The following is a 24,088-nucleotide window of genomic DNA, read 5'->3' on the forward strand; positions in this document are numbered from 1 at the left end:
GGTGCTTGTAGCCTGTCCCACCTCCACTATCTGGTCTTCATCCCCACAGACATCGATGAGTGCCGCATCTCACCAGACCTGTGTGGCCATGGCACCTGCGTCAACACGCCTGGCAGCTTCGAGTGTGAGTGCTTCGAAGGCTACGAGAGTGGCTTCATGATGATGAAGAACTGCATGGGTAAGGACTCTTCTCCCGGGCAGGGCAGCACCCTTATTCTTTTGCAATAGTGAAGAAGATAGCTGGGGCCAGATCGGATAATGGGCTTCATGCCAAGCTGCTCTCTGAGCATCTGGCTGTCCGGCTACTTGTCTGTCTGGCTTTCTGTTCCCTGGTATCAAGCCAAATCTCTTCATTTCCCTCTGGGGGTGTTGTGGGAGTCTCTATGCTGCAGAGAGCTCTGGCAGCCTTTGCTCCCCCCAGGGTAGTGAGTCTTCTGCCTTGCTTCGATTGCAAAGGCTGAGCTGGGCTGAAGGGCAGCATGTGTAGAGCGAGGAAGCGCTGTGTGTGTAGCTAAGCGCGCTATAGCTGTAACCCTGGCAGGATGGGAAAGCATATGCAAAGCGAAGTCAGGGGTTCAGGAGATGCAGCACAGGCTCTCTAAGCTGGAGCACATAGAGGGAGAAGCCATGTCCCCAGCAAGTCTTGGCTTGAGCCCCAGACCCCTTCAGAGAAGGAGGGCAAAGAGATAGAGCTGTAGCCTCTGCCTCCTACATGGATGTGGGCCAATAGCCCATCAGTGAAGGGCCCCATGCAGGGCAAGGACAGACTGTGAAAAAGTTGCCAGTCTTGGGGCCAAAACTGGGAGCCTTCCCTCAAAGACCTCTGCTTATGAGGACCCCCTGGACCAGAGGCCAGAGCCTTTGCCCAGGACCTGGGCTCGTGGTGCCCCATGAGCTGGAGAAGGAGACTAGCAGCCCAGGCCACCAGGGAGGACTCTGGCTATAGTGCCTGGCCCAGGGGAGCAGCCTGGGCTCTTCTGCCATGACACTCATGCGACATCGTTAGTCTGGCCCTGCCACCTCCTGGACAGCTGTGGGAGCCCACAGAGCAGCCCACGCTGGAAGCCCATGGGGCCACCAACCAGCTTTTCTCAAGTTCTTTCCCATCCTTTTCCTGCTTGCTATACCCAAAGGGTATTTCCCTGCAATCCCAGTGCAATGTTGCCTTCCTTTTTTACATAAAACTCAGGCCTTGTATTTCCTTTTTCATCTTGTACTTGTTCATGTACTTGTACAATGCTCATTCTTCATTTTGTACTCTTCTTTCACTTGGACCTTCCCTTGCACCGAACCTTGGCCACTAACTTTTCCTCTTGTTTCAGCCACCAGCAGCTGGAGCTTAAGCCTGGCATTGCCGCTGAGCCGGGACAGGATCCATGCCTGGTATTTTCATTCCTGCTACGCAGGCAGACGGCAACCTTTATACTGGGGATTGGCTAGAACGCAGTGGAGCTCTGCCAGGCCAGCAGCTTAAACTCAATGGCTGTGAGCTCCAATTCTCATACACACTTGGCTGTTTCCTTTGTGACATCTCATCTCCTTCTACTTCTTTTCAGCCTTGTGCTACCCATCTATTATTTATTCCGCCACTGATTATTTACATATCCACACTGTAAACACACACCCATCTCCAGACATTATTAATATCATATGTTCAACCCTTACATTAAACCACGTACTTTCAAACACCACTGCAGAACGTTTCTCAACTTGTAGATCTTTTTGTGTAGTACCCTATCCATGCCAGCACAGTTATCTTCTTAACCTGTTACACCTACCTGCCCTAAATGCTATCTCGCATACCACATCAGTCATTTTAATCCAGTTACATTTAGCTTGGTCCCTTTTCTAGATAATCTATGGTCCTTGCAAGTAGCTGTCAGTTATATCATCATCAGATCACTGCTGACATTAGTAGGTCTATTATTTCCAGCGGTATATTGGGAGACATATTAAGCTTTGGTCTTTGTAGCACTGCTTGGCCTCCTGCTGTCATTGCACATCCTGAAGTCATATGCCATTAAACCAAATGCCTCATTGGCATGAGAACAGGGAGATACCTCCTACCTTTCTCAGCAAGAGGTTCACCATTTGATAACTTGTATCTCTTCTAGCTCTAAATCTTGCTGATCCATGCAATTTTTCTTGGGCTGCTTTCCACTGAATCTTCACTCAAATGACTCAACCTGGTCTCACTTATGTAATATCTAATGAACAGTTGCTGTTTCTGAGCCTTTCCTTGGGATCGCAATCCGCAGCAATTTCATACCAGCTTCAACCATTAATCAGGCCCCTGTGCAGTTCCCCAAACATTTGCACAGATCAAGTCCTTCATGAGAAGTTCTGGTAGACCATCTGCATTCTTCTACCCCACGCTATTTCCAGTTCTAATTGTAAGACCTCCCTTTCACCTGCCCATTTAATCATCCTTTATCCTCAAATAATTCTTTACAGCTCCTCCCATCTGGCCATTGCTTGTTTTTATTCTGTCAGATTGTCATCTGTTTTCAATTTAATAATTCGTGTTTGTAGCTTAAAAAAATCCCATCAATGACCTCAGTACCTCAGTTCATCTCCAACAAGTCAGCCAGACTGTTGCTGTCCTCTAATTCCTGGCATACCATGTTCCTCTTCTCGTCTGTCTAGCCAGACTAACTTGTCTGACGGACCTAGTCTTAATGTTCTGCTCTTTCTGCTTTGGCTTGGACTTGCAAACCACATCAATCTGTGGTGTGAGTCAATACCATTTATTTATTTTTCATATTTGATTCTCTGGCTTCTTTAAGATATATCACCGCCCTGCCACTGGCATGGTTTTCTGTCTTTTCCATACAATTTGTAGCGTGGGTTGCCACAGCTCACACAGATCATCTTCCTCCTCCTCCTCGTCCTCCGTTTCTGAGATACTGAGAATGTCACAGTCCTCACTGATGGCCTGCTAACTTCTTTCACTGAGATTTCTGATATCTTTATATAAGGCTGTTGTGTTTCATTGTTTGGGTTTTGGTTTTTTGGGTTTTTTTCTTTATGCTCGCTATTATCTGCACAATTCCACCTTATCCTTTTTTCTAGGTGACAGGGGATTGAGTCATTTCACCCCAAAGGGTGTTGTGACACTATGACGTTTCCCGTGGTCAAGGATTAACAACTTCTGTTTGGCAAAAGAACTTGGCTTCAGCCTCATGAGGGAGGAATTTTTGCCAGCCCCTGGCAGTAGACAACATCAATGCTGAACCTGCATCCTGCAGTTCATAGGAACAGTCTCCCACCATGGAGAACCAGAGGCACGGGTCCTGTGGGGCTGTTCGATAGGGGCCTGTCACCCCCGTTGTCAGATTGTACTCCAGTCTGCTTTAGCTGTAAATAAGCTGAAAATCTCAACAATGTTTTGTTCAAGTAAGGTGAAGGATTCCATTCTTTATTACAAGGTTGGAATCAGAAAAATAAACGCATGAGAAAAAAATGGGTTTTTTAAATGTATCTGATGTCACTCCCTTTGTCTGCTGTCACTAAGGGCTTCTTGGGGGCATTTTTTGTAGCTCCCTCCGTTCATTTATGTTACACGCAATGGCTTTGTATTCTGAATGCACATTTCTCAGAGTACATCTGTGGACAGATGAATCCTCTGAGCAGTTCCAGGGAGGCTCTCTTTTTTTTTTTTTCTCTCTTACTGTCAGTGCAGGACATCTTGAGTCACTTCTAGAGGCACACAAGAATGCAAAAGCTTTTGAATCTATTCTGGGACCAAAACCTCATTCTCAGATTCCTGTTGCCAAAGTTAGAGGATCAGATATTTGATATCAGCACTTGCCTTTCCAAAGAGCATTAAGTAGCACCATGAAACACAAGTATCGCAACGACTGTGACCTAGACAGTACCATAGCAGACCACAAAGACCCTTCTCCAGGAGCCGTGGATAATGAATCGATAACATGGCTTCCCAGTTTTGATACTCACAGTGCTTCATCTCCTTCTTCTGTTGGTTTTAGTTTCCAGCAACCACCAGTGCACTGTTCCAGTGGTTCCCTTGGTTTTTTGGGTCTTGCATTTATAAACTTTTCTATCACTTTTTTTCATTTTTAATGCCAGCAGCCTGGTTTTATCTTTGTTGGGCTGGATCACAGCAGTTTATTTCAGGAAATGTTCCAATTCCTAGTACATTCAATCCCTTTGTCCATATGTGATTTTCTCAGAAATGTACAGACTATTTCCTAGCCCTGTGTGTGATACTGGGCCTACCTTAAACGCTGTTACCAGGAAAGCTCATCTGTTAGTCTTCTATCATCAACCAAAATACATGTTTTCCGAAGAACTGTCACTCTGCTGATGGGACTTGTGAAAATGTACTAAGATAGATGGGATGGGAGCTAGGAACTATCCTTCTAGTCCTTGCTGGCTCATCTGCACAAAGCTAGTTACTTCTTCCTTCCTGAAGTTACACTTTACGTTCTATTGAGATCAAGGCAAGAGGCGATTTCCCAAAATGCATGCTTCAATCATAAGTTCACTGGACTCACCCAAGCCCTGGATTCACTGCCCTATTAATTTTGTGATGTCACTCTGTTTTGGGATATATCCTGGTGATGGAACTGTGGTGCATGGCACCAGCACCACCCCATTATTTGGAAAACCCAGCTGAAGGGGACAATCTACCACATTTCATGTCATTTTCTGCAGATATCAATGAGTGTGAGCGGGACCCACTGCTGTGCCGGGGTGGGATCTGCATGAACACAGATGGCAGCTTTGAATGCATCTGCCCCCCTGGACATGAGCTGACTTCTGAAGGGAACACTTGCATAGGTGAGATGATGGAAAGCTGCTATGACCAGAGCGTGTTCAAGGCTAATGATATGGAGGAGACTTGGATCTCATGCTGGGCACATGAATCTCTCCTTCCAGTCCCACATGTGCATAAAACACACTCATCCAGGGATGACCGAGGTCACTCCCAGGGTTTCATTGTATTTATGGTGTACGTTGTTCTACTTGCTGTTCACTGTAGACAGACCAATGGGGCAATGACAAATTGAGAATGGAGACAGCAGTAGGTGGGGGGTACCCAGAAATGAGTACCAAATGATGCTGAGTACTCAATGAGTACTCATGAGTAGTCAACACGGCATCAACATGGCTGGCTTCTCAAACTGTTCTTCCCACCGCAGATATCAACGAATGCTCCCTTAGTGACAACCTGTGTCGCAACGGACGCTGTGTCAACGTCATTGGTACCTACCAGTGCGCATGTGATTCGGGCTTCCAGGCCACACTGGACAGGCAGGGCTGTGTCGGTGAGTGCTCCCCTTTGCCAAATGGCTGTGCCAAGACCCCAGTGTGCATCCAGAACCCTCCTGGCCTCGTACCTCTTATAATGCTCAGCGGGGCATCTGAGGGTCAGGCAAGGGGGGAACCTCCTGGTTGAGCTCCAGCCAGATTGGCACTGCTGGTAAGGGGCTGTTATGAGCCGTGAAGCTATTGTGAGCTGCGAGTGGTTAGCAGAGAAGGCAAGAGGTGCTTTCTTCTGGCTGGGGGAGCTTTGTTTCCTCTTCAGCACCTATCCCATCCTGTCTCTTTGTACTGGCACTGTGTCTGAGCAGCTCTGCTGCAAGGCACATATCCCAGCCCGTGACCCAAGCAGCTGCCTGACCTCTCCCTTCTCCCCCAGACATTGATGAGTGCACCATAACCAACGGCGGCTGTGACACGCACTGCTCCAACTCAGAGGGCAGCTACGAATGCAGCTGCAGTGAAGGCTACGCATTGATGCCCGACAAGAGATCATGTGCAGGTGAGCAGTCAGCTCGGCCCTCGTAGATGCTGCCCCAGGGACGTCTGCATCCATTGCCAGTCAGCCATAGTGTTGGCTTCAGAGTGAGGGGGTCTCGTTTTCAAGTCACTTCCCAAGAGATGATTTCTCTGGACGGATGTTTTTGCTTTGCACTGCAATATCCAGCCCCTCATTACAGGCTCTGGAGTCCTGTAACTACATGCTTTGGACCAAAGTCCCTCCTGTGACTCCCTCGTGAATCCCTCCTGCCCCCTCCTACTCCCACAATACCCTTTCACTGTCTCTAAATTCTTTACTCTGGCAATGGTCTCCTCTTTCTAGATATTGATGAATGTGAGGATAACCCAGACATCTGTGATGGTGGGCAGTGCACTAACATCCCTGGCGAGTACCGCTGCCTCTGCTTCGATGGTTTCATGGCATCCCTGGACATGAAGACCTGTATTGGTGAGGACAAGGCTGTGCCCTGGGCACGTGCCAGCACTGCATCGCAAGGCTGCTGTTGGAGGGAGGAGGGGATACAGAGGGTTGCCCCAGAGTCAGGTCATGGTTGTTCTGGTGTTCCAAGCAAGTCCTTTTTCTCCTGCAGATGTGAATGAATGTGATCTCAACCCTAACATCTGCCTGCATGGCGAGTGTGAAAACACAAAGGGCTCCTTCATCTGTCACTGCCAGCTGGGCTACTTCGTCAAGAAGGGGACCACAGGCTGCACAGGTGGGAACTCACCAGACTCGGAGCTAGGGGGGCTGATGGGACCACCCACAAACACCTCCATGGAGGGAACACTGTCCCTGTCCTGGGGGATGCTGTGGACAGCAGAGATGTAGTGGTGTGCTGGGATCCCCTCCTGGCCCGGCAGCGATTGCCAGGAAGGCAGGCTTCAGGCAGGAATTAACACTTTCCTAGTTTATAGCCAAGTCAGGTACCTGCCCCTCCTTTTGTCTTCATCTTCCAGGGGTGAGCGCAGATCAGCTCTTCAGCTCAAGGCTACGACTCCTGGCAGCCTGTTCCCCAAAGCACCTTGTTCCCATCCCCTGGGGTTCAGACTCCCAGGAGCCATTGGTCCCCAGACCCCTTAGCAGGATTGTACCTGGCTGCCCCCTCCTCTCCTGGAGATGCTGAGCCGTGTCAGCTCTGATGTCCTTCCTTCCTGCAGACATTGACGAATGTGAGATCGGGGCTCACAACTGTGACATGCACGCCTCCTGCATCAACGTGCCTGGGAGCTTCAAATGCAAGTGTCGCACGGGCTGGCTTGGAGATGGGCTGAAGTGCAACGGTGAGTTCTCATCCCAGGAGAGGCTGTTTGTGTGTAGGGATGTGTCGGTGTGTGTATGGTGTGTGTATATGAGTGTAGGGACTTCCTGGCATGTGTGTGGTTTGTGTGAAGGGACGTGAGGGTATGTGTGTGGATACGTGTGTCTGAACTGGGGAGACGCGAGTGATGTGGGTACGTGTGCATGGAAGTGTCTCGCTGCCATTTTGCCTGTGTCAGCGTGGCCAGTGGAGTGTCTTACGGCCACGCAGATGTGTTGGAGCCTCACGAGTGCTCCAAGCGCCTGGAGCGCTGCAGTCTCCTCAGCCACCTGTGTGCCCCCCCATTTGTGGCCCTACACTAGCTGCCCGGGGGAAAGGCCAGAGGCAAAACATTGACAAGGGTGTTCTCCCTGACCAGACCTGGACGAGTGTGCAACTGAGGAGCACAAGTGCAACCTGAATGCCAACTGCGTCAACACACCAGGCTCCTACCGCTGTGCCTGCCGAGAAGGCTTCAATGGGGATGGCTTCTCTTGCTCAGGTGAGGCCTGTACACTCAATTGGCAGCACGAACATGGCTTGGGCATCCCGCTGGGACAGGGGGTCACCCCCTCTTGGCCACCAGCTTGGCTCAGCACCTGGCTGCCTGTGTCTGGGATCCCCCAACTGGTTGTCCTCCAAAAGCCCTTGCAGCCTGCTCTGCACCACAGCCTGCTCAGATACCTTCTGCTGAGATCCACCTTCTTCTCAGCAGGTGTTTGGGGAGGAACGAGGCAATGAGAAGTATTGTAGCCCCCTCCTCACAGCCTCCCAGCAGAGGGATGGGAGCAAGCTTGTGGGAATTTCCTGGGCAAGCTGAGGGAAGCTCCCATCTTTGGGTGGACACCATGTCAGCCTCACACTTGACTCTCCCTAGATGTGGACGAGTGTGCGGACAATGTGAACCTGTGTGAGAATGGACAGTGTCTCAATGCACCTGGGGGTTACCGCTGCGAGTGCGAGATGGGCTTCAATCCCACTGAGGACAGCAAGGCCTGCCAGGGTAAGTGCCCACAGTTTTGACCACTACTCCAGGAGACTCAGTGTCCACCTCCTTTCTGCCCTTGGTCTGTCACTACCAGATCCATTGCTAAGCAAGACCCACCAGCACCTGGTGATGCAAGGCTCCTGAGGTACCAGCTCTTCCACTTACAGGAGCTGGTTCCCAGCCTGCAGAGAGGCTGGGCTAAGCCAAGGATCCATGCAAGATGTGGACAGTCAGGAAAACTGAGGGGAGAGGGCATACGCACAGCGTGCCTTGTCCTGCTCACCCAGGAGGTGGTATCCATGGGCACTAGAACCATCCTGAGGACGTGGGTTACCCACAGCTTGGCTGTGGCTCCTGCTTTGAGGTGGGAGCAGGAGAGGTCTGTCCTGTCCCTCATTTTGCCAGATCACGATTACCCAACTCTCCCTGTTTTGCAGATATCGACGAATGCACCTTCCAGAATATCTGTGTCTTTGGGACCTGCCAGAACCTGCCTGGCATGTTCCGCTGCGCCTGTGATGATGGCTATGAACTGGACAGGAGTGGAGGCAACTGCACAGGTATAGGACTTTCATGGGGCTCTTGGGTGAGGATCACTGCTCTGTGATCTGCTGGTATGAGCTTGCCCCAACCATGACAGGGAGTGGCACTAGAAGCCTAAAGCCAACTCAGCATGCCTGGGTGTTGTGGTGATGTGTCTTTGCTCTTGGCAAGGCCTCGATGCTGCTGGAAGGTGGGTCTTCAGTGGATAGGAGGGAAAGCTCAGTGTGGCTCTGCTCCTTTCTTCTGACTCTGGGCAAGGTGGTATGAGGTAGGACAAGGCAAGATCTGTTTCTAGAAGAGCTTTGCCTACCATCACATGAAGAGCCTTAGAAACACCATGGTTGTGGGGATACACCCTGAATGCACAGTGCAGAGCTTAGGGCTGGGGCTGTGGTTTCTGTGGCAGTCATCATCTTTCTTTTCAGCCTTCATCTTTCCATCTTTTCAGACATTAATGAATGTGCAGACCCTGTGAACTGTATCAACGGGCTGTGTGTCAACACCCCTGGCAGCTACCTGTGCAACTGCCCACAGGACTTCGAGCTGAACCCCACTGGTGTGGGCTGTGTGGGTGAGTAGGTACCTGTGTGGATAGCACACTCTCCATCCAAGACCTTGGTGGTCCTTCTTGTTGGTCCCATGTAGCTGGAGCTGGCCACTACCAGAGACTGGGGTGGCTGACCACAATCTGCCCTGCCAAATATCTGGCTGTCGATGATGGGCTTAACTCTGCAGCAGCAGAGTGCCTACCTCCTGTTATGCCTGGCCCACCTTGTGTCACCAGTGTGGGTGCTCTCCTGGTTGAAGCAATGTTATTCCTTCGGCCTGAGCCACAGAGGTAACAAAGTGCCAGTGCAAATTGCCACTGTAAGGAGGGAGAACTTGCTAGTGGAGACGGCACTGTTAACAGCTGCCTGGGCATCTCTGGAGCTGTTCTTAAGTGTTTGTCTCTTGAGAGGCCCTGGTTTGCTGATAGCATTATTTGGGTTATGCTCCCTAGCCGTACTGACGACAGGCCACCATACTGTGACCTCTGTATGATATAATGTGGCTTTTACCAGACAAGCCTGGCACACTTTATTCTCGAAGGGTTCCTAAAGTCATGAGCTGCAAGGACAGTCTGGATGTGGTTTACTACAACAGAGCTATCTGGCAGTGTGGACATCTGGGACAGGACTGAGGCCTTATTCCTCTCCCTGCTTCTGGAGGCAATAGTAGTGCCATTCGTTCCTCCTGTGCACACAAGTCTTTACTGGAGAGGCTTTGCTCACCCACTGCTGTCTCTGTGCAGATACTCGTGTTGGGAACTGCTTCCTGGACACCCAGGATCGAGGAGATGGTGGAATCTCCTGCAGCGCAGAAATTGGAGTTGGGGTCACTCGGGCATCCTGCTGCTGCTCGCTGGGTCGTGCATGGGGCAACCCCTGCGAGCTTTGTCCTCCGGCCAACACCAGTGAGTTGGGAAAATGTCTGGGGTAAACTTGGGCATGGGCTGGATGGGCAGTGTAGAGCAGGGAAGAGAGACAGGGCTGCTTCCCCGTGGCTTCTCAACTCAGGCTGGGGGTCCTGGGTCCAGGATATCCTATCATCATGATGGAGCAAGGGAAGCTGAGGGAGAAGAAGGCAACCCTCAGTTGTGCCAGTGCAGGACTAGACGGGTGGACCAGGGCAGGGTACAGGTGAAGTGGGGTGGGGGAGACTAGGCTGGTTGTGCCTGGGGGGTCCAGGTTGAGATCCTTCATTCTTAGTCCGGTGGGCTGGGGGAGGGTAGTGGAGGTTCTGGGGTGGCCAGGCAAAGACTAAGGGTGGCTAAGTTGGCTTGGCGTGTGACGGGAGTCAGTCTCCTCCATCTGGACCACTATCACCATCCTCATGGCCTATTTCTCCTGGGTTTCTGATGGTTCTCCCTACCCCTCCTGTTTCATGGGAGCCCACTCAGCTCAGGATCCCCTGACTGGCTTTTTCCACAGCCGAGTACAAGACCTTGTGCCCTGGAGGAGAAGGTTTCCGGCCCAACCCCATCACTGTCATCCTGGAAGGTAAGCCAGCCTGGCCCCCAGGCCCCGTCACCAGGGGCTTGGGTGCTGGAGGAGCCAGCTAGCCTGGGCTAGCCTGGCAGGCAGTGAACACCTCCCGGCTGCTCTCCCTCCTCAGATATCGATGAGTGCCAGGAGCTGCCAGGCCTCTGCCAAGGTGGCAACTGCGTGAACACTTTTGGCAGCTTCCAGTGCGAGTGTCCCCTCGGCTACTACCTCAATGAGGACACGCGCATCTGTGAAGGTAGCTGCACCGTGGTGCCTCTGCTTGTCTGTGTGCCTGGTGTGTACGGCAGACGTGTGTGCATGCTTGTGTGCACATGCATGCAACAGAATTGTACGTCTATCTGGGCTGCCCTAGGAGCAGTTGGCAGAATCCCTTCCCCTTTCTCTTCCAGACTTCCCATCCTCACCACAAACCCTGTCCCTTTTCCCAGTGCCAGGCCAGTCTCATCCCCGTGCCAGGCCCATCCACACCTTGTACCAAGCCTACCCCAAACCCCACGTCAGGCCCTTCTCTACCTGTGCCCAGTGCTTTGACCTCCAGTCTCCTTTATTCGGCAGATATTGATGAGTGCTCTGCCCACATTGGGATATGCGGCCCCGGGACATGCTACAACACCCTTGGCAACTACACCTGCGTGTGCCCCCCTGAATACATGCAAGTCAATGGAGGAAATAACTGCATGGGTACGGCGTGGTCCAAATCTGCGGGAAGGGGTCTGGCAGTGCCCTGCCTGTGCGTGGCCCCTGGGTTGTGCTGTGGGCTGCACGGTGTGGGCAACATGGCTGAGCAGAAGTGCTGGGAGCAGGGGCTGGGGCTTGGGACGCCCAAGTTCACCAGTGCCTCACCACATCCCTGCCCCTACACTGTGCACATTGCCTGTGCCGGAGGGGCTGATGCTCGCCCTGCCAGCAGTTATAGGGAGAGCGGCCGGCACAGGGTGGTGAGAGACCCAGCACAGCATTGCCACTGCCCGCTATGGGGCAGGACCCAGCGCTCTCACTGGAGCAGGGCTTCAGCCCATCACTGCAGCCACTTTGCTGGGCTCCCCTGTGTCACCTGCAGTCCCTGAGCACAAGGACAGGACAGGGTGGCATATCCCCAGCAATGAGCGCCCTGGGGCTGGCAACACCGATTCCTGGGGCTGGCACGAGATGCTGTCTGGGCTGCCTTTGCAGACATGAGGAAGAGCGTGTGCTATCGCAACTACAACGACACGTGTGAGAATGAGCTCTCCTTCAACATGACCAAGAAGATGTGCTGCTGCTCCTACAACATTGGCAAGGCCTGGAACAAGCCATGCGAGCCCTGCCCCACACCCGCTAGCCGTAAGTCAACCTTTCTGGAAGGGCATCTTGATACTCTGGCTGTCCCTGTGCTTTTCCGGCGATCCCATGCTCTTTGAGGCACAGACACTAACAAAATAGAGGGGGAGAAGGGAGAGCACTGTGTCTGGCAGGCCACGCCGGTGGGTGAGCGCTGTGGGGCCATGCATTGCACTGGAAGGACACAGGGGAATGGGACAGTATCTGCGGAGAGGAGATGACGGGCAGACTGCGTGGGCAGGCTGCGCGTAGGCGGCAGCATCACAGTGGGGAGTGTTGGCCGTGCACCGCGTGGCGGAGTCAGTCTGTACCTGCGTGCGAGGCGCACAGACGCGTGTGCGTGCCTTTTATTGTGCACGTGCCCTGCAGCACACGCACGTGTGAGCCCTTTGCCTGGTGCCATACGTGTTCTCGGGGTTCCCCAGGTGCCAGCCCCCGGCGACTCCTGGGCAAGCACCGTGCAGATCCCCTCCTGCCCATCAGACCCCCTCTCTGCTCACTCCAGCCGTAGTTGGCCCTTGCCCCTCTCATCCCTCGCTGCACCCCACTCTGTCCACTGGGCATGGCCATGACCTTGGTGTTCCCCTTCCAGCTGAGTACCAGATCCTGTGTGGGAACCAGGCCCCCGGGTTTATCATCGACATCCACACGGGAAAACCGATCGGTGAGTAGAGCCCCCGTGCCCTGCAGAGCCAGATCTGCTCTCTGCCCCTCTGCTTTCTTCCCACGGTGCTTGTGAGCTTGTTCCCCTTCCCCTCCCTTAGTAAATTAAGCCCTGAGCAGAGGAGAGACAAGGAAAAGAGGTGGCAGACATGGCTGCAAGCAGCTGGCCAAGCCTTCAAGCCTATGTCCTGAGTGGCTGGGCTGCTTGGACCTCTCGACGTTTGCAATTGTCCCTTGATTTCTGTCCCACCTGGAGAGACAGGGGGCCAGTGACCACAGGTGGTGGCCAGTGGCCAGGTAGATCCAGACCTGTGATAGCCCTGGCGCTCACACGCCTGCAGGGCACTGCTGAAAACTGAGGGTTCAAGTCTGTGTTTTGGTAGATGGAGAGCCAGAGTTGCTGTTGAAAGTCCTGGGACTTGTGGGTTGCCCATGGATGTTTTGCAGTCTTGAAGGATGGGCTTGCTGGTAGTTTGTGAGACAACAGACTAGTTAATCATTGCTTCACCTGGCCTTGGCTGTGCCAGCGAGGGGACTGAAGAGGAAGGAGATGAGTTCATCTTCTGCTCCTAGGAAGAAAGTACAACAGAGGGTATTGGTGCAGGGCTGCAGGGCTGGTGGTGGATTGTGCTGGGCACAATGACAGAGTCAGGGACCGTTGAACCATCTCAGTGTTTCAGTGATGCCCTGAACTTCCCATACGCAGCCTGGTCCAGAGCCTGAGCAGGTGTCCATGTTGCTGCAGAGACACACTTGGAGAAAGCAAGGTGGATGTCCTGGGTAGGATCCCTCCCAACACGTGTTGGCTATCCCATGGCTCCTATGACTTGGAGTCTTGTGTGGGTCTGTTGGGTACCCAGACCTCTGCAGAGTGGCCCTAGCCTGGCATGATCTGCATGGTCTGGTACCAATCCTCCAAGAGTTGCTCCACCGTTTGTTGCTGGCCCTTTCCTGCTAGTCTTCTTTTCAGAATGAACAGGGGCAACCGTCTCCCAGCTATGGGGGATGCTTTCCTCCCTGCTGCCTTCCTGGGATGCTGAGAGATGTTGTCTGTGTGCAGATATTGATGAGTGCAGTGAGATCCCTGCTATCTGCACGAACGGTGTCTGCATCAACCAAATCGGCAGCTTCAGGTGCGAGTGTCCCATTGGATTCAGCTACAACAACATCCTGCTCATCTGCGAAGGTAACGGGGCAGCCAGGGCAAGGCTGCCAAGGGTGCCCAGGAGGGTGGGGGCTCTCAGCGTGGCACTAGCATCTCTCTACCTCATGGGGCACCACGGTGAGGGCTCTCAGCATGCATGGAAAGAGTCCACGTGTTCTCAGCCTTCTTGAAATTATCATCATTTTCTGCATCAATGCTTGGACAAAATTTGCTGATTTTCATTCATGTTCCCGTCTGATTTTCCCTTCCTCTGTTTTTTTGGGGTTTTTTGTTTTGGTTTTTTTTTAGGAAAAGTTTGCAAATCTGACTGTTTGAAAGTTCAGAGTTGTAACTAAAATTCATTATTTTATTGCAAAAAAAAAGGAAAAAGGTTGAAAATTTATCCTGGTTGGAGCAAACCAAGGGTTAAAATTCAATTCACACCACCGAACCACTCCAGCCCTACCGGGATGATGGTGCCTGCCGAGCGCTTGGCACTCTGCACAGTCACGGTTTGCGTTGCTCTCCTTCCACAGACATCGACGAATGCAGCAGTGGGGAGAACCTCTGCCAGCGCAACGCCGACTGCATCAACATCCCGGGCAGTTACAGGTGCGAATGCTCAACTGGATACAAGCTGTCGCCTAGCGGAGCCTGCGTGGGTAAGATGGGAGCTGTTTGCTACCTATTCCAGAGACACGAGTGGGAGGCACTGACACCCCTGCCTAGGCTCTTCAGGAGGTTTTGCAGACCGCCCTGTGTGGACCCAAGGAAGGACAGGATGAAGGACATGCCAGTCCCGTGCATGGGTTCCTGGTCTTTTGTCAAGTCTGGGGACTATGAGCTGGCTGCGCTGTGATTATGGGATACCTGTACGTTTGGAACAATTCCCAGGCATTGTGGGCTCCTGCGGGATGAGAAAAAGGCCACTGTGAAGTTCAGCTTTAGTCCGGCAGCTCAGGATATTTTCTCCAATTAAATTTATTTTTTTAGAGATCACAGTGCGTAAATCTCGTTCTCTGTGAAGCCACCTCTCAGAAAACCAAGACCCCGTTCTGCTGTGCTGCCGGGCACAGACACAGCAGGCAGGGGTCTGCAGAAGGCCAGTGCCTCAGCTTTTCCCATTTGGTCCATCCCGTCTGCTCACTAGTGCCCGCTTTGCTTTGGTTTAGGTCGCAATGAATGCCAGGAGATCCCCAATGTCTGCAGCCACGGCGACTGCGTTGACACCGAGGGCAGCTACGTCTGCATCTGCCACAACGGCTTCAAGGCCACGGGGGAGCAGACCATGTGCATGGGTGAGTGTGACTGCTGCAGTCCCGCTGTGTGAATCGCGTGTCAGGATGGACGTGAGCTCTGTCCAGCACCCGCTGGGTAGTGCCAAGGACAGCCAAGGGCCACTGTGTCCTCTGGATCCCAGGCTGTCCCTGCAAGCCCCAGGGCTGTCGTGCAGCTGCCTGGACACTGTCTGCACACCCAAGACAGTGGCTCTCAGCCCACTCAGCCCCTGAATCAGCTGTGACCTTCTCTCTGCAGATATTGATGAGTGTGACCGGCAGCCCTGTGGAAACGGGACCTGCAAGAACACAGTTGGCTCCTACAACTGCCTCTGCTTCCCTGGCTTTGAGCTAACACACAATAATGACTGCATGGGTGAGTTGCATGCAGTCCTGACCACGGGGACAGCTGACTGCGGTCAACGCGGCAGCGGCTGCGGGGCATACAGGGGGTCGGCTGTGTGTCACCTGGCAGCGGCTGTAGGGTAGTTGTACTCGTCAGGGGTGTAGGGCTGGCTGAGGTGGCACACTGACACTCACATGCTGTGCGTATCTCTTCCCGCTGTGCTTATCATTTCCCTCCCACAGACATTGATGAGTGTTCATCCCTGGTGGGGCAGGTGTGTCGGAATGGCCAGTGCATCAACAGCATCGGCTCCTTCCAGTGCCTGTGCCAAGAGGGGTATGACCGGACCCCTGATGGGAAGAACTGTGTAGGTGAGTGTCCGGGCAGCGGGCTGGACCTTCCCAGTGAGTTGAGCTGTATGTTGTCGTGGCTGGCACCGTGTAGTGCTATGAGACCTGGTCCTCAAGCTGGTCTCGTCAGAGGCAACTGTGCAATGGACTCTCCAGAGCCACTCACAAGGCCCCATGCCCTCTGGAGCCAAAGCCCAGTCATTTGACTGCCCAGGGAAAGCTGGACTGGGCCCCACTATGCCTGCATCTCCCTTCCAGCCATGCAGGGGAACAGTCAAGCCAGTCCCTTTCCATGCGCTGAGACCTGCAGGCAGCGAGGAGAAATGTTGTCCTGTCCATGCCCCTAAAGCATGCAGAGTTGTACCAGGGATGCCTTGGGAACCACCCTGCAGGCAGGGGCTGTGGGGGCCGACAGGCACATTGTACCCTGGTTACTTTTGTCCACCGCATCGCCTCCTGCAGCACCAGGTCCTGCAGGGCTGGGGCCATCTTCCCAGGGTACACAAGGTAGAGCACCCTGGAAAACATTTCATCTGCTTCCCTTGTGTCTTTCTGGGCAAAGCAGGGTGCAGCTGTAGGTAGGGCCTGGCTGCAGCAAGGTACCCTGCACCCAAGTCCTCTGAGCTGAGCACAGACACTATCACTGGTTATTCCCCCTCCCGTGCAGACATCAACGAGTGCGTGAGCCTGCCTGGGACCTGCTCTCCGGGCACCTGCCAGAACCTGGAGGGCTCCTTCCGCTGTATCTGCCCCCCTGGGTACGAGGTGCAGAACGACAACTGCATCGGTAATGTTGGCTCTCTGCCTCTTCCATTTCCAGCACAGCATGTGGTCACCTTGGACTATTCCCAGAACAGCCATATTCTTCCTGAGTGGGCTGGGGCATGCATCACCACCCCCAGATACCCTCTTGAAAGCAGTGGGGCACAGACCAAGGCAAGGCCTGCTCCCATGGCAGTCGAGGCTCTGTGGTTTTCCTGTGCCCTGGCCTCTTCATTGTCCCATTTGCCCTGAGGGTGGGTTAAGGTTGGGGCTGGGGTGATGGCCTGCAGGCATCAGAGCTCGCCGGACATCACAGCTTCAGCTTATTTTAATGCAATGAGGAAAGAAGTGACCTTTGGCTGCTCTGTAAGTAATAAGTCTGTGGTGCTCCCAGATATCAACGAGTGTGAAGAGGAGCCCAACATCTGCCTCTTCGGGACATGCACCAATACCCCTGGCAGCTTCCAGTGTGTCTGCCCTCCAGGCTTTGTGCTGTCTGATAACGGCCGACGGTGCTTCGGTGAGTGCAGCTCAGCATAGTGGGGGGTGACCATAACCATCCTGGACATCTGCAAATGCCCTGTGCATTTCCCCATCCTCCTACAGATACTCGCCAGAGCTTCTGCTTCACTCGCTTCGACAACGGAAAGTGCTCTGTCCCCAAGGCCTTCAACACCACCAAGGCTCGGTGTTGCTGCAGCAAGATGCCAGGAGAAGGCTGGGGAGACCCCTGTGAGCTGTGTCCCCAGGAAGGAAACGGTAGGTGTGCTGGGACCTAGCTCCACGGGACAGATGGCTGCCTATGTCTCCGACGTGCACAGACTGTGGGGAAAGTGTGCAGGTCAGGAAAGACAACCAGCAGTGCAAGCTGTCCCGCAAAGTGGGCTCCTCCATCTGGAGAGTACTGCCTTGAAACCTAGTAGCCCTTACTGGACTGCAGTATTCCTTGGATCTCCAGCAGCCACCGTCAGGCTCTTGAGAAATGGATTGTTTTTCTGTTTCGGATCTGCTCTCAGTTCTCTGTGGGGCTTTAGATAAGGCAAAAGCATCTTGGTGCGTCCAGATCCAAGGCAAGCACAGATGTTTTCCAACCAACTGGGGTTTTGTGGCTGTCAAGCTTTCAGTCATGCCCGAGAAGCCTCCAAAGCACATTTCAGCTTCTGCGAGTGGAAACAATTGTAAACATATCTCACTTTTCTGCTTTCTTCCAGTTGCCTTCCAGGAGTTGTGTCCATATGGCCATGGAGCCATCCCAGGCCCAGGTGACACCCGAGAAGGTGAGGTCTGATGTAGGGATGAGGAGAAATTTGTCCTGAGTGGGTGTGGGAGGTTCGCCTGGAAGCAACCAGACTTAGGCTATCTGGAGAGTAGGGTTGAATCCCAGTGGCAGGAAGGGAGGGATGTAGGACTGGGTTCCCTTGCAAGCTCATGGTCTCTGACTACTCACCAGTGGTTCAGCCCCTGGCTCTGGAGAGAGAGTATCTGAGAGGACAGGAATATGTTTCTGGCTACCTGCTCACATGAGGTTTCTTTGCCTTGGTTTCCCTTCTAGATGTTAATGAATGCTCAGAGAACCTGGGTGTCTGCATAAATGGAGCCTGCATTAACACTGACGGGTCCTTCCGCTGCGAGTGCCCCTTTGGGTACAACCTGGACTACACAGGAGTCAACTGCGTGGGTAAGGGTCTGCATGGGGGGATCTGCTCCCTCTTGCTTTTATCCTCCTTACATCAGAGACTACGAACACATGTGTGCGTGTGTGTGTGGAGAGAAGGAACTTGCTTCTCCCCTGCCCTTTGCTTTTTACCCTGGCTTCTGGTTTGCTGGGCTTGTTTGAATGCTGTAGCTGCAAGAAGAGACCAGTGTGCACTTCTCCTATCTAACTCATCCACCTAACGTGGTCTGGGCTTCCTCCAGATACCGATGAGTGCTCCATTGGCAACCCTTGTGGAAATGGCACCTGCACCAACGTGGTGGGAGGCTTCGAGTGCGCCTGTGATGAGGGCTTTGAGCCAGGTCCCATGATGACGTGTGAAGGTAGTGCTGCTGGGGGGGAATCCCTTCACCCCCATTGCATGCTGGGCCATGTGTGTGATCCCACTGGGTTGATGCCTGGATGAGTGGCAGTCAGGTCAGCCTCCAATGAACAGTGCAGAAAAGCGGGCGGGGGCTCATCTCCACATGAGCACTGGTCCACTTCAGCTTCCTTGGAGGCTGGAGCCCAGGAGGAGGTCTGTAGACCTGCCTAAATGCAGGAACTGCCTCACCAAGGAGCCAGGACTCTGTCCCCATCAAAGCTGCTGAGACACCAGGAGTCTGTCCCTCTGAAACTGAAGACCATGACAGGAAGCCTTGGTAGAACAAAGTTCTCGTGAGATGAATGCACAGGGTGGGAGTCCGTCCTGGGGAGGTGTACCACTGTTACTGCTCAGCTGCTTCTGCAGAGAGCACAGAGTTGAGCTCTCCTCTCTCTCCTGCTGCCTCCCAGATATCAACGAGTGCGCGCTGAATCCCCTGCTCTGTGCCTTCCGCTGCATCAACACCTTTGGCTCTTACGAGTGCACCTGCCCATCTGGCTACGCCCTCCGAGAAGACAGAAGAATGTGCAGAGGTAAAATCCCCTTCTGCACCCATCAGGGGAGCTCCCACGCTCTCCCCAGCCCCCTGTACTTAGCCAGTGTCTGGTGCTGTACAGAGAGACGGCCGGACTTCTGAGCTGGCATCTCTGGGCTTGTGCTCACTCTGACCTACCTGAGTGTCTATGCCGTGTGCCAGCCAGCCTGGTCAACACAGTAGGGACTGGTGGAGCAGTGCAGATGTGAGCACTCGGTTTCTAGTTGCCCCCACAGTGTTGCAGAGCTGGCAGGTTGAACATGGTCTCATGAGGTTCTCGGTTGCAGATCTGGATGAGTGTGCAGAAGGACTGCACGACTGTGAGTCTCGAGGGATGCTGTGCAAGAATCTCATTGGCACTTTCATGTGCATCTGCCCACCAGGAATGCAACGCAGGCCCGATGGAGAGGGCTGCACAGGTACCAAGGACCGGGCTGGGAGGGGTTCCCAGTGGGGCTAGAGACCATCCTCTTCTAGGCATTGTCCATGTAGCTTTATTATACATCCTGCTGTCGAACAGCTCCTCCCCAGAGTTTCCCATGTGCCAGAACTTCCTGTATGTCCTACTGGATGCCTGCACACACAAAACCTCTGTTCATCTCTGGACCCATGGGTCTACACAGTTCCGGCACAGGATGACACAGCATTATGCCATGTGTCCTTTCTGTTGAGTCAAGCTTCTTTGCACTGAGCTGCTTTTGGAAGGGCCAGCCCAGACCTGCACAGTATTAGGCACAGCAGGCATGCAGAGTGAGCCCAGCTCTACTTCTAGCTCCTGCTTAGCCACTTGCAGGTGGAGAATGTGCAAACCAAGGAAGCCGGGTACTCAGCCACCCTGCTTTGGGAGAGGTCCAGGGCAAGTGGATGTGTTTCTTAGCTGCCTAAGGATGTGGAAGTGGTCCTCAAGGACTATGTGAGGGCATTTCAAACTGAGTACTACCATGGAAAGCTGAAATTTGTTCTATGCCTCAATGCAGCTCTTTGTGGCTCCTTCCTTCCTAGATGAGAACGAGTGTCGCACCAAGCCTGGAATCTGCCCCAACGGCCGCTGCATCAACACAGTGGGAAGTTACCGCTGTGACTGCAATGAAGGTTTTGAAGTCAGTCCCTCTGGCACAGAGTGTATTGGTAATTACCAAGTCCTGGTGGGTCTTGAGCAGCCTCTTTTTAGTAGCAGATGATGCTTTCCAGGTGTTTCAGGGTTTCTGAGGGGAAAGGTTGTTGGGGCATCACCTTTACCTTTAGCATTATCCAAACCACGCTGCCCTTCCACGCTGGAACTGGCACAGGCTGGACAGGCTGCTCGGTTATCCCTGGTGCTGACACTGCCTCAGATCCTGACCTTGTATCCCCACTCTCTCTGTCCAGACACGCGCCAAGGATTCTGCTTCACTGAAGTACTGCAAACCATGTGCCAGATGTCCTCCACCAACCGCAACCTGGTCACCAAATCCGAGTGCTGCTGCAACAGTGGGCGCAGCTGGGGCCCCCAGTGTGAACTCTGCCCCCTTCCTGGCACTGCCCAGTACAAGAAAATGTGTCCTCATGGGCCAGGATACTCCACTGATGGGAGAGGTGAGCTGGAGCCCAAATCACCTTCAGTGCAGAGGGGTGAAAGCAGAGACGTGGGTTCAGGCAGAATTCCCCTGGGAACTGCCTGGGACAGACCTACAGAGTGCCCGGAGCAGACAAGGAGCCTCTGCGATGCAATCGTACTCTCCCTGGGAGAGTCTGAGCTGCCCTGGCACAGTGCTGGCACAGCACCGGCACTAACAGGTCCTTCTCTCCCTCCCGCAGACATCGACGAGTGCAAGGTACTGCCCAACCTCTGCAAGAATGGACAGTGCATCAACAGCATCGGCTCCTTCCGCTGCCACTGCAGGCTGGGCTACACAGCAGATATCACGGGCACAGCCTGTGTGGGTGAGTCAGGAGAAGGAAACCCATGTCTCTGGACAGCCCTTAGCCTTGTCAGGCTTCCATCCCTGCTTTTCACCATGCAAAGAGAGGGTCCTGTAGCCCCCAGTAGGGACCTGCCCTCACCTCTGTCCCTGCTGTTCTGCATATCCATGGCAGGGCTCTCTGCCCTCTTGCATGGTCCTCTAGACATCAAAGTCATCACTCCATGTTGTTTAACTCCTTAAAACCCAGTCTCCTTGCCTTCTCCCTCTGACCCCAGCGATCACAGGGACCGGCAGGGCGTGTGATCCAGAGATTGACGGTCTGTGAGCAGCCAAACCTTTCGCTGGCAGGGCAGCTGGTTCTAGCCAGCCTGAGTGCCACGTTGGGAGTCCAGATGTTGACGTAAAAGGCACCCCTGGAATCACAGCTGCAGGCACCTGGGGGAGTACTGAAGGAGTTGAGGATGTGCTGTACTTCCAATATTGAGATGGTGTTCAGGACCGTGCCAGCAGCTGTATGTCCTAGACACAGAGTGGAAAAGAGGCCTTGGCTCCCAGGAACCAAGCTCTGGGCCAAGGAGTGGAGCAGATATGACCTTGAGCACCAGGACAGGATTCCTCTCTAAACATCCTTGCCCTTTCTCCAGCTTTGTGCCCTCCAGCATGGCACAAAGTTACGGGCTTTGTCAGAGCCATGGCTGCTACTCCCTGCTGGGCAGAGGTGATAAAGCTGCAGAACTACAGGGCCGGCCCCATCCCTGATGCTCCCAGTACTCAGGAGGAGCATCTACCCATCTCTTCAGCTAGGAATGGGCTAGGAAAGATACCACTTAGATCCACCAGGTCACGCAACATCCCGTATCTGAGCAGGAAGATGATTCAGCTCTTTTCCTGCAGGAGATCTAGATTTCTTGTGCTGCCTCAAACCAAGGTGCTCCCTCAAAACCCCTGTCTCCGCTCTCCTGCTTCCTGGAGAGCAGAAAAGATGCATTTATGTGGGGCGGGGCGTGCCAGGATCCATAGGGCCACCTGACCACTTAGTTATGTGGGGCCATGAAACCGGGGATCATCTTGTATTCAGGAGCCCCTTGGTAGACTGTATAGCCCAAGGCGTGGTGGGGACCCAGTCCAGCAGCACAACCTGCAAATGCTGATGTGTCTTGTCTTTTGAGTCTAGATTTGGATGAGTGCAACCAGTCCCCTAAGCCGTGTAACTTCATCTGTAAGAACACAGAAGGCAGCTACCAGTGCTCCTGCCCCCGCGGGTACATTCTGCAAGAAGATGGGAAGATCTGCAAAGGTATTCACCCGGGAGAAGGCAGCAGAGACCCTGCCTCATCTCTGGCAGCAGCAGGGATAGCAAGAGCTCATTAGCACGTGCCAGAACAGTTGAGTCTTTCTGTTCAGCCACAGAAGAAGGGCTAGACATGGAAAAAGGTGCCATGCTGGACCCTCGTGGAGTGATGCATTAGAGTTTCATCCTTCCACAGGCACTCCAGACCTGCCTCATCAGGAAAAAAAATGAATACTCCTTGCCCTTTCCTCCAGACTGCACAGCATACCCCAAGCCTTGAACCCGTGTGTCTCCTGCAAGCAGGCTGCTCACGTCAGAGTCACTGTCAGGGCTGCTCCTGGTGCTGGCAGCTGCCAGGCTGGGCCTTTGCCCACCTCTCACAGTACTGATGTGCCAGGCTGCGAGGAGGGTGGCCTAAGAATTTGGGAGGGTCTGGGATTTGTGGATTACAGGAGAGGCAGAGAAAAATCTCTGCATCTTCCAAATGTGTCTGTATATGATCAGCAGGCAAGGTGGGGAGAGGCTCCCTGGGCTTCTTATTCTCATGTAAGAATTTTGTGTGCGGTGTTCCTGAGGCTGGTCCATGCCCTGGCATGTCTGGTCTGTCCTGGTCTGCCCAGGACCACTGTGTATCACCATGTCCACGCAGGTGTCACAGACTCAGACCGCAAAGATAAAATATCTCAGTAAAATAAATTGAGACACATGTTCTTGTGCTTGTTGCTTTAGACTTGGATGAGTGTTCCACCAAGCAGCATAACTGCCAGTTCCTCTGTGTGAACATTATCGGAGGATTCAACTGCAAATGCCCCCCAGGCTTCACTCAGCACCACTCGTCCTGCATTGGTGAGTAGAGGCATTCGCTGCTTTGCTATACAGCACCAGCAAGGTCCCTTTGGTTTAGTTTTAAGCCCGGGAGAGTCTTTCCAGCCTCCCAGCTCTGGCTCTAGAGCACTGCCCCTCTCCTGGGGGCCTGGGGTTGTGCATCTGACTTGTGTGTCTGCTGCTCAGACTGGGCTAAGCTCCACGATGCAAAGCTGCGCACGGGCGCATCGTTGGGGATGGACTTACAAGTGGCCACCGGTGTTTTTTGCAGACAATAATGAGTGCACAGCTCAGCCCTCTCTGTGTGGAGCCAAAGGACAGTGTCTGAACACACCAGGCAGCTACAACTGCGAGTGCCAGAAAGGATTCTCCCTGGACAGCTCTGGTGTCAACTGCGAAGGTGGGTCTATGTCTCTGGGGCTTTGACAGACCATGTTCCATGCGGAAGAGTTCCTAGTTCACTCACGATCTCTAAGGCAGCTCAGTCTAGCCAAGAAGGGACTGTGGGGCACCAGAAACCCCCACAGGAAGCCCGGGTGCAAAGGAGAGGTCAGTGCCTGACCTGCCTGGAGAAACACTGGCTTCTGGACAAGCAGATGAAGGTCTCAGTGCTGCAACTGTAGCAGCCAAGGCTGGGAAAGGAATGGTCCTGTATCTCATCAGGGGAGATCTCGTGCCAGCCAAAACCCACCATGCTGAAGAAAAGCCTATGTTCAGCACGGGCAGCCTGGAGCAGAACAGATCTGGTAACTGTCCAGGCCAGACCTTAAATCAAAATATATCAAAGCAGGGGCTGCAAGGGGATGTATGCGGGCCTTGGGGCTGAGAGTGTTACTCAATTCCAAGCTGCAGAGACATAATTAGGCAGAAGAACCACCCACCCACATGAGCACCCTCAAGGATGCTGGCTGCCAGGCATGTGCCATGGTCCC

General features: G+C 53.5%; 1 protein-coding gene across 1 annotated transcript in view; it reads left to right on the forward strand.

Moving 5' to 3' along the window:
• FBN3 (fibrillin 3) overlaps nt 1-24,088 on the forward strand; it is a gene marked incomplete at both ends in the record, with an annotated part of 107,974 nt that overhangs the window by 81,206 nt on the left and 2,680 nt on the right. Inside the window, 36 exons of the mRNA XM_082011091.1 lie at nt 50-178; nt 4,678-4,803; nt 5,166-5,291; nt 5,666-5,788; nt 6,110-6,235; nt 6,378-6,503; nt 6,946-7,068; nt 7,465-7,587; nt 7,963-8,088; nt 8,511-8,633; nt 9,065-9,187; nt 9,908-10,069; nt 10,587-10,655; nt 10,771-10,896; nt 11,217-11,342; nt 11,835-11,984; nt 12,574-12,645; nt 13,705-13,830; nt 14,325-14,450; nt 14,961-15,086; nt 15,325-15,441; nt 15,654-15,782; nt 16,429-16,548; nt 16,918-17,043; nt 17,130-17,282; nt 17,735-17,800; nt 18,076-18,201; nt 18,441-18,560; nt 19,012-19,134; nt 19,424-19,555; nt 20,139-20,264; nt 20,505-20,711; nt 20,934-21,059; nt 22,215-22,337; nt 23,061-23,177; nt 23,428-23,556. Coding sequence (XP_081867217.1) covers nt 50-178; nt 4,678-4,803; nt 5,166-5,291; nt 5,666-5,788; nt 6,110-6,235; nt 6,378-6,503; nt 6,946-7,068; nt 7,465-7,587; nt 7,963-8,088; nt 8,511-8,633; nt 9,065-9,187; nt 9,908-10,069; nt 10,587-10,655; nt 10,771-10,896; nt 11,217-11,342; nt 11,835-11,984; nt 12,574-12,645; nt 13,705-13,830; nt 14,325-14,450; nt 14,961-15,086; nt 15,325-15,441; nt 15,654-15,782; nt 16,429-16,548; nt 16,918-17,043; nt 17,130-17,282; nt 17,735-17,800; nt 18,076-18,201; nt 18,441-18,560; nt 19,012-19,134; nt 19,424-19,555; nt 20,139-20,264; nt 20,505-20,711; nt 20,934-21,059; nt 22,215-22,337; nt 23,061-23,177; nt 23,428-23,556 — 4,497 coding nt within the window. The remainder of the gene's footprint in view (nt 1-49; nt 179-4,677; nt 4,804-5,165; nt 5,292-5,665; nt 5,789-6,109; nt 6,236-6,377; nt 6,504-6,945; nt 7,069-7,464; nt 7,588-7,962; nt 8,089-8,510; nt 8,634-9,064; nt 9,188-9,907; nt 10,070-10,586; nt 10,656-10,770; nt 10,897-11,216; nt 11,343-11,834; nt 11,985-12,573; nt 12,646-13,704; nt 13,831-14,324; nt 14,451-14,960; nt 15,087-15,324; nt 15,442-15,653; nt 15,783-16,428; nt 16,549-16,917; nt 17,044-17,129; nt 17,283-17,734; nt 17,801-18,075; nt 18,202-18,440; nt 18,561-19,011; nt 19,135-19,423; nt 19,556-20,138; nt 20,265-20,504; nt 20,712-20,933; nt 21,060-22,214; nt 22,338-23,060; nt 23,178-23,427; nt 23,557-24,088) is intronic.

This window comes from Phaethon aethereus (assembly GCF_964289735.1).
Source record: "Phaethon aethereus genome assembly, chromosome: 26".
Classification (NCBI taxonomy): Eukaryota; Metazoa; Chordata; class Aves; order Phaethontiformes; family Phaethontidae; genus Phaethon; species Phaethon aethereus.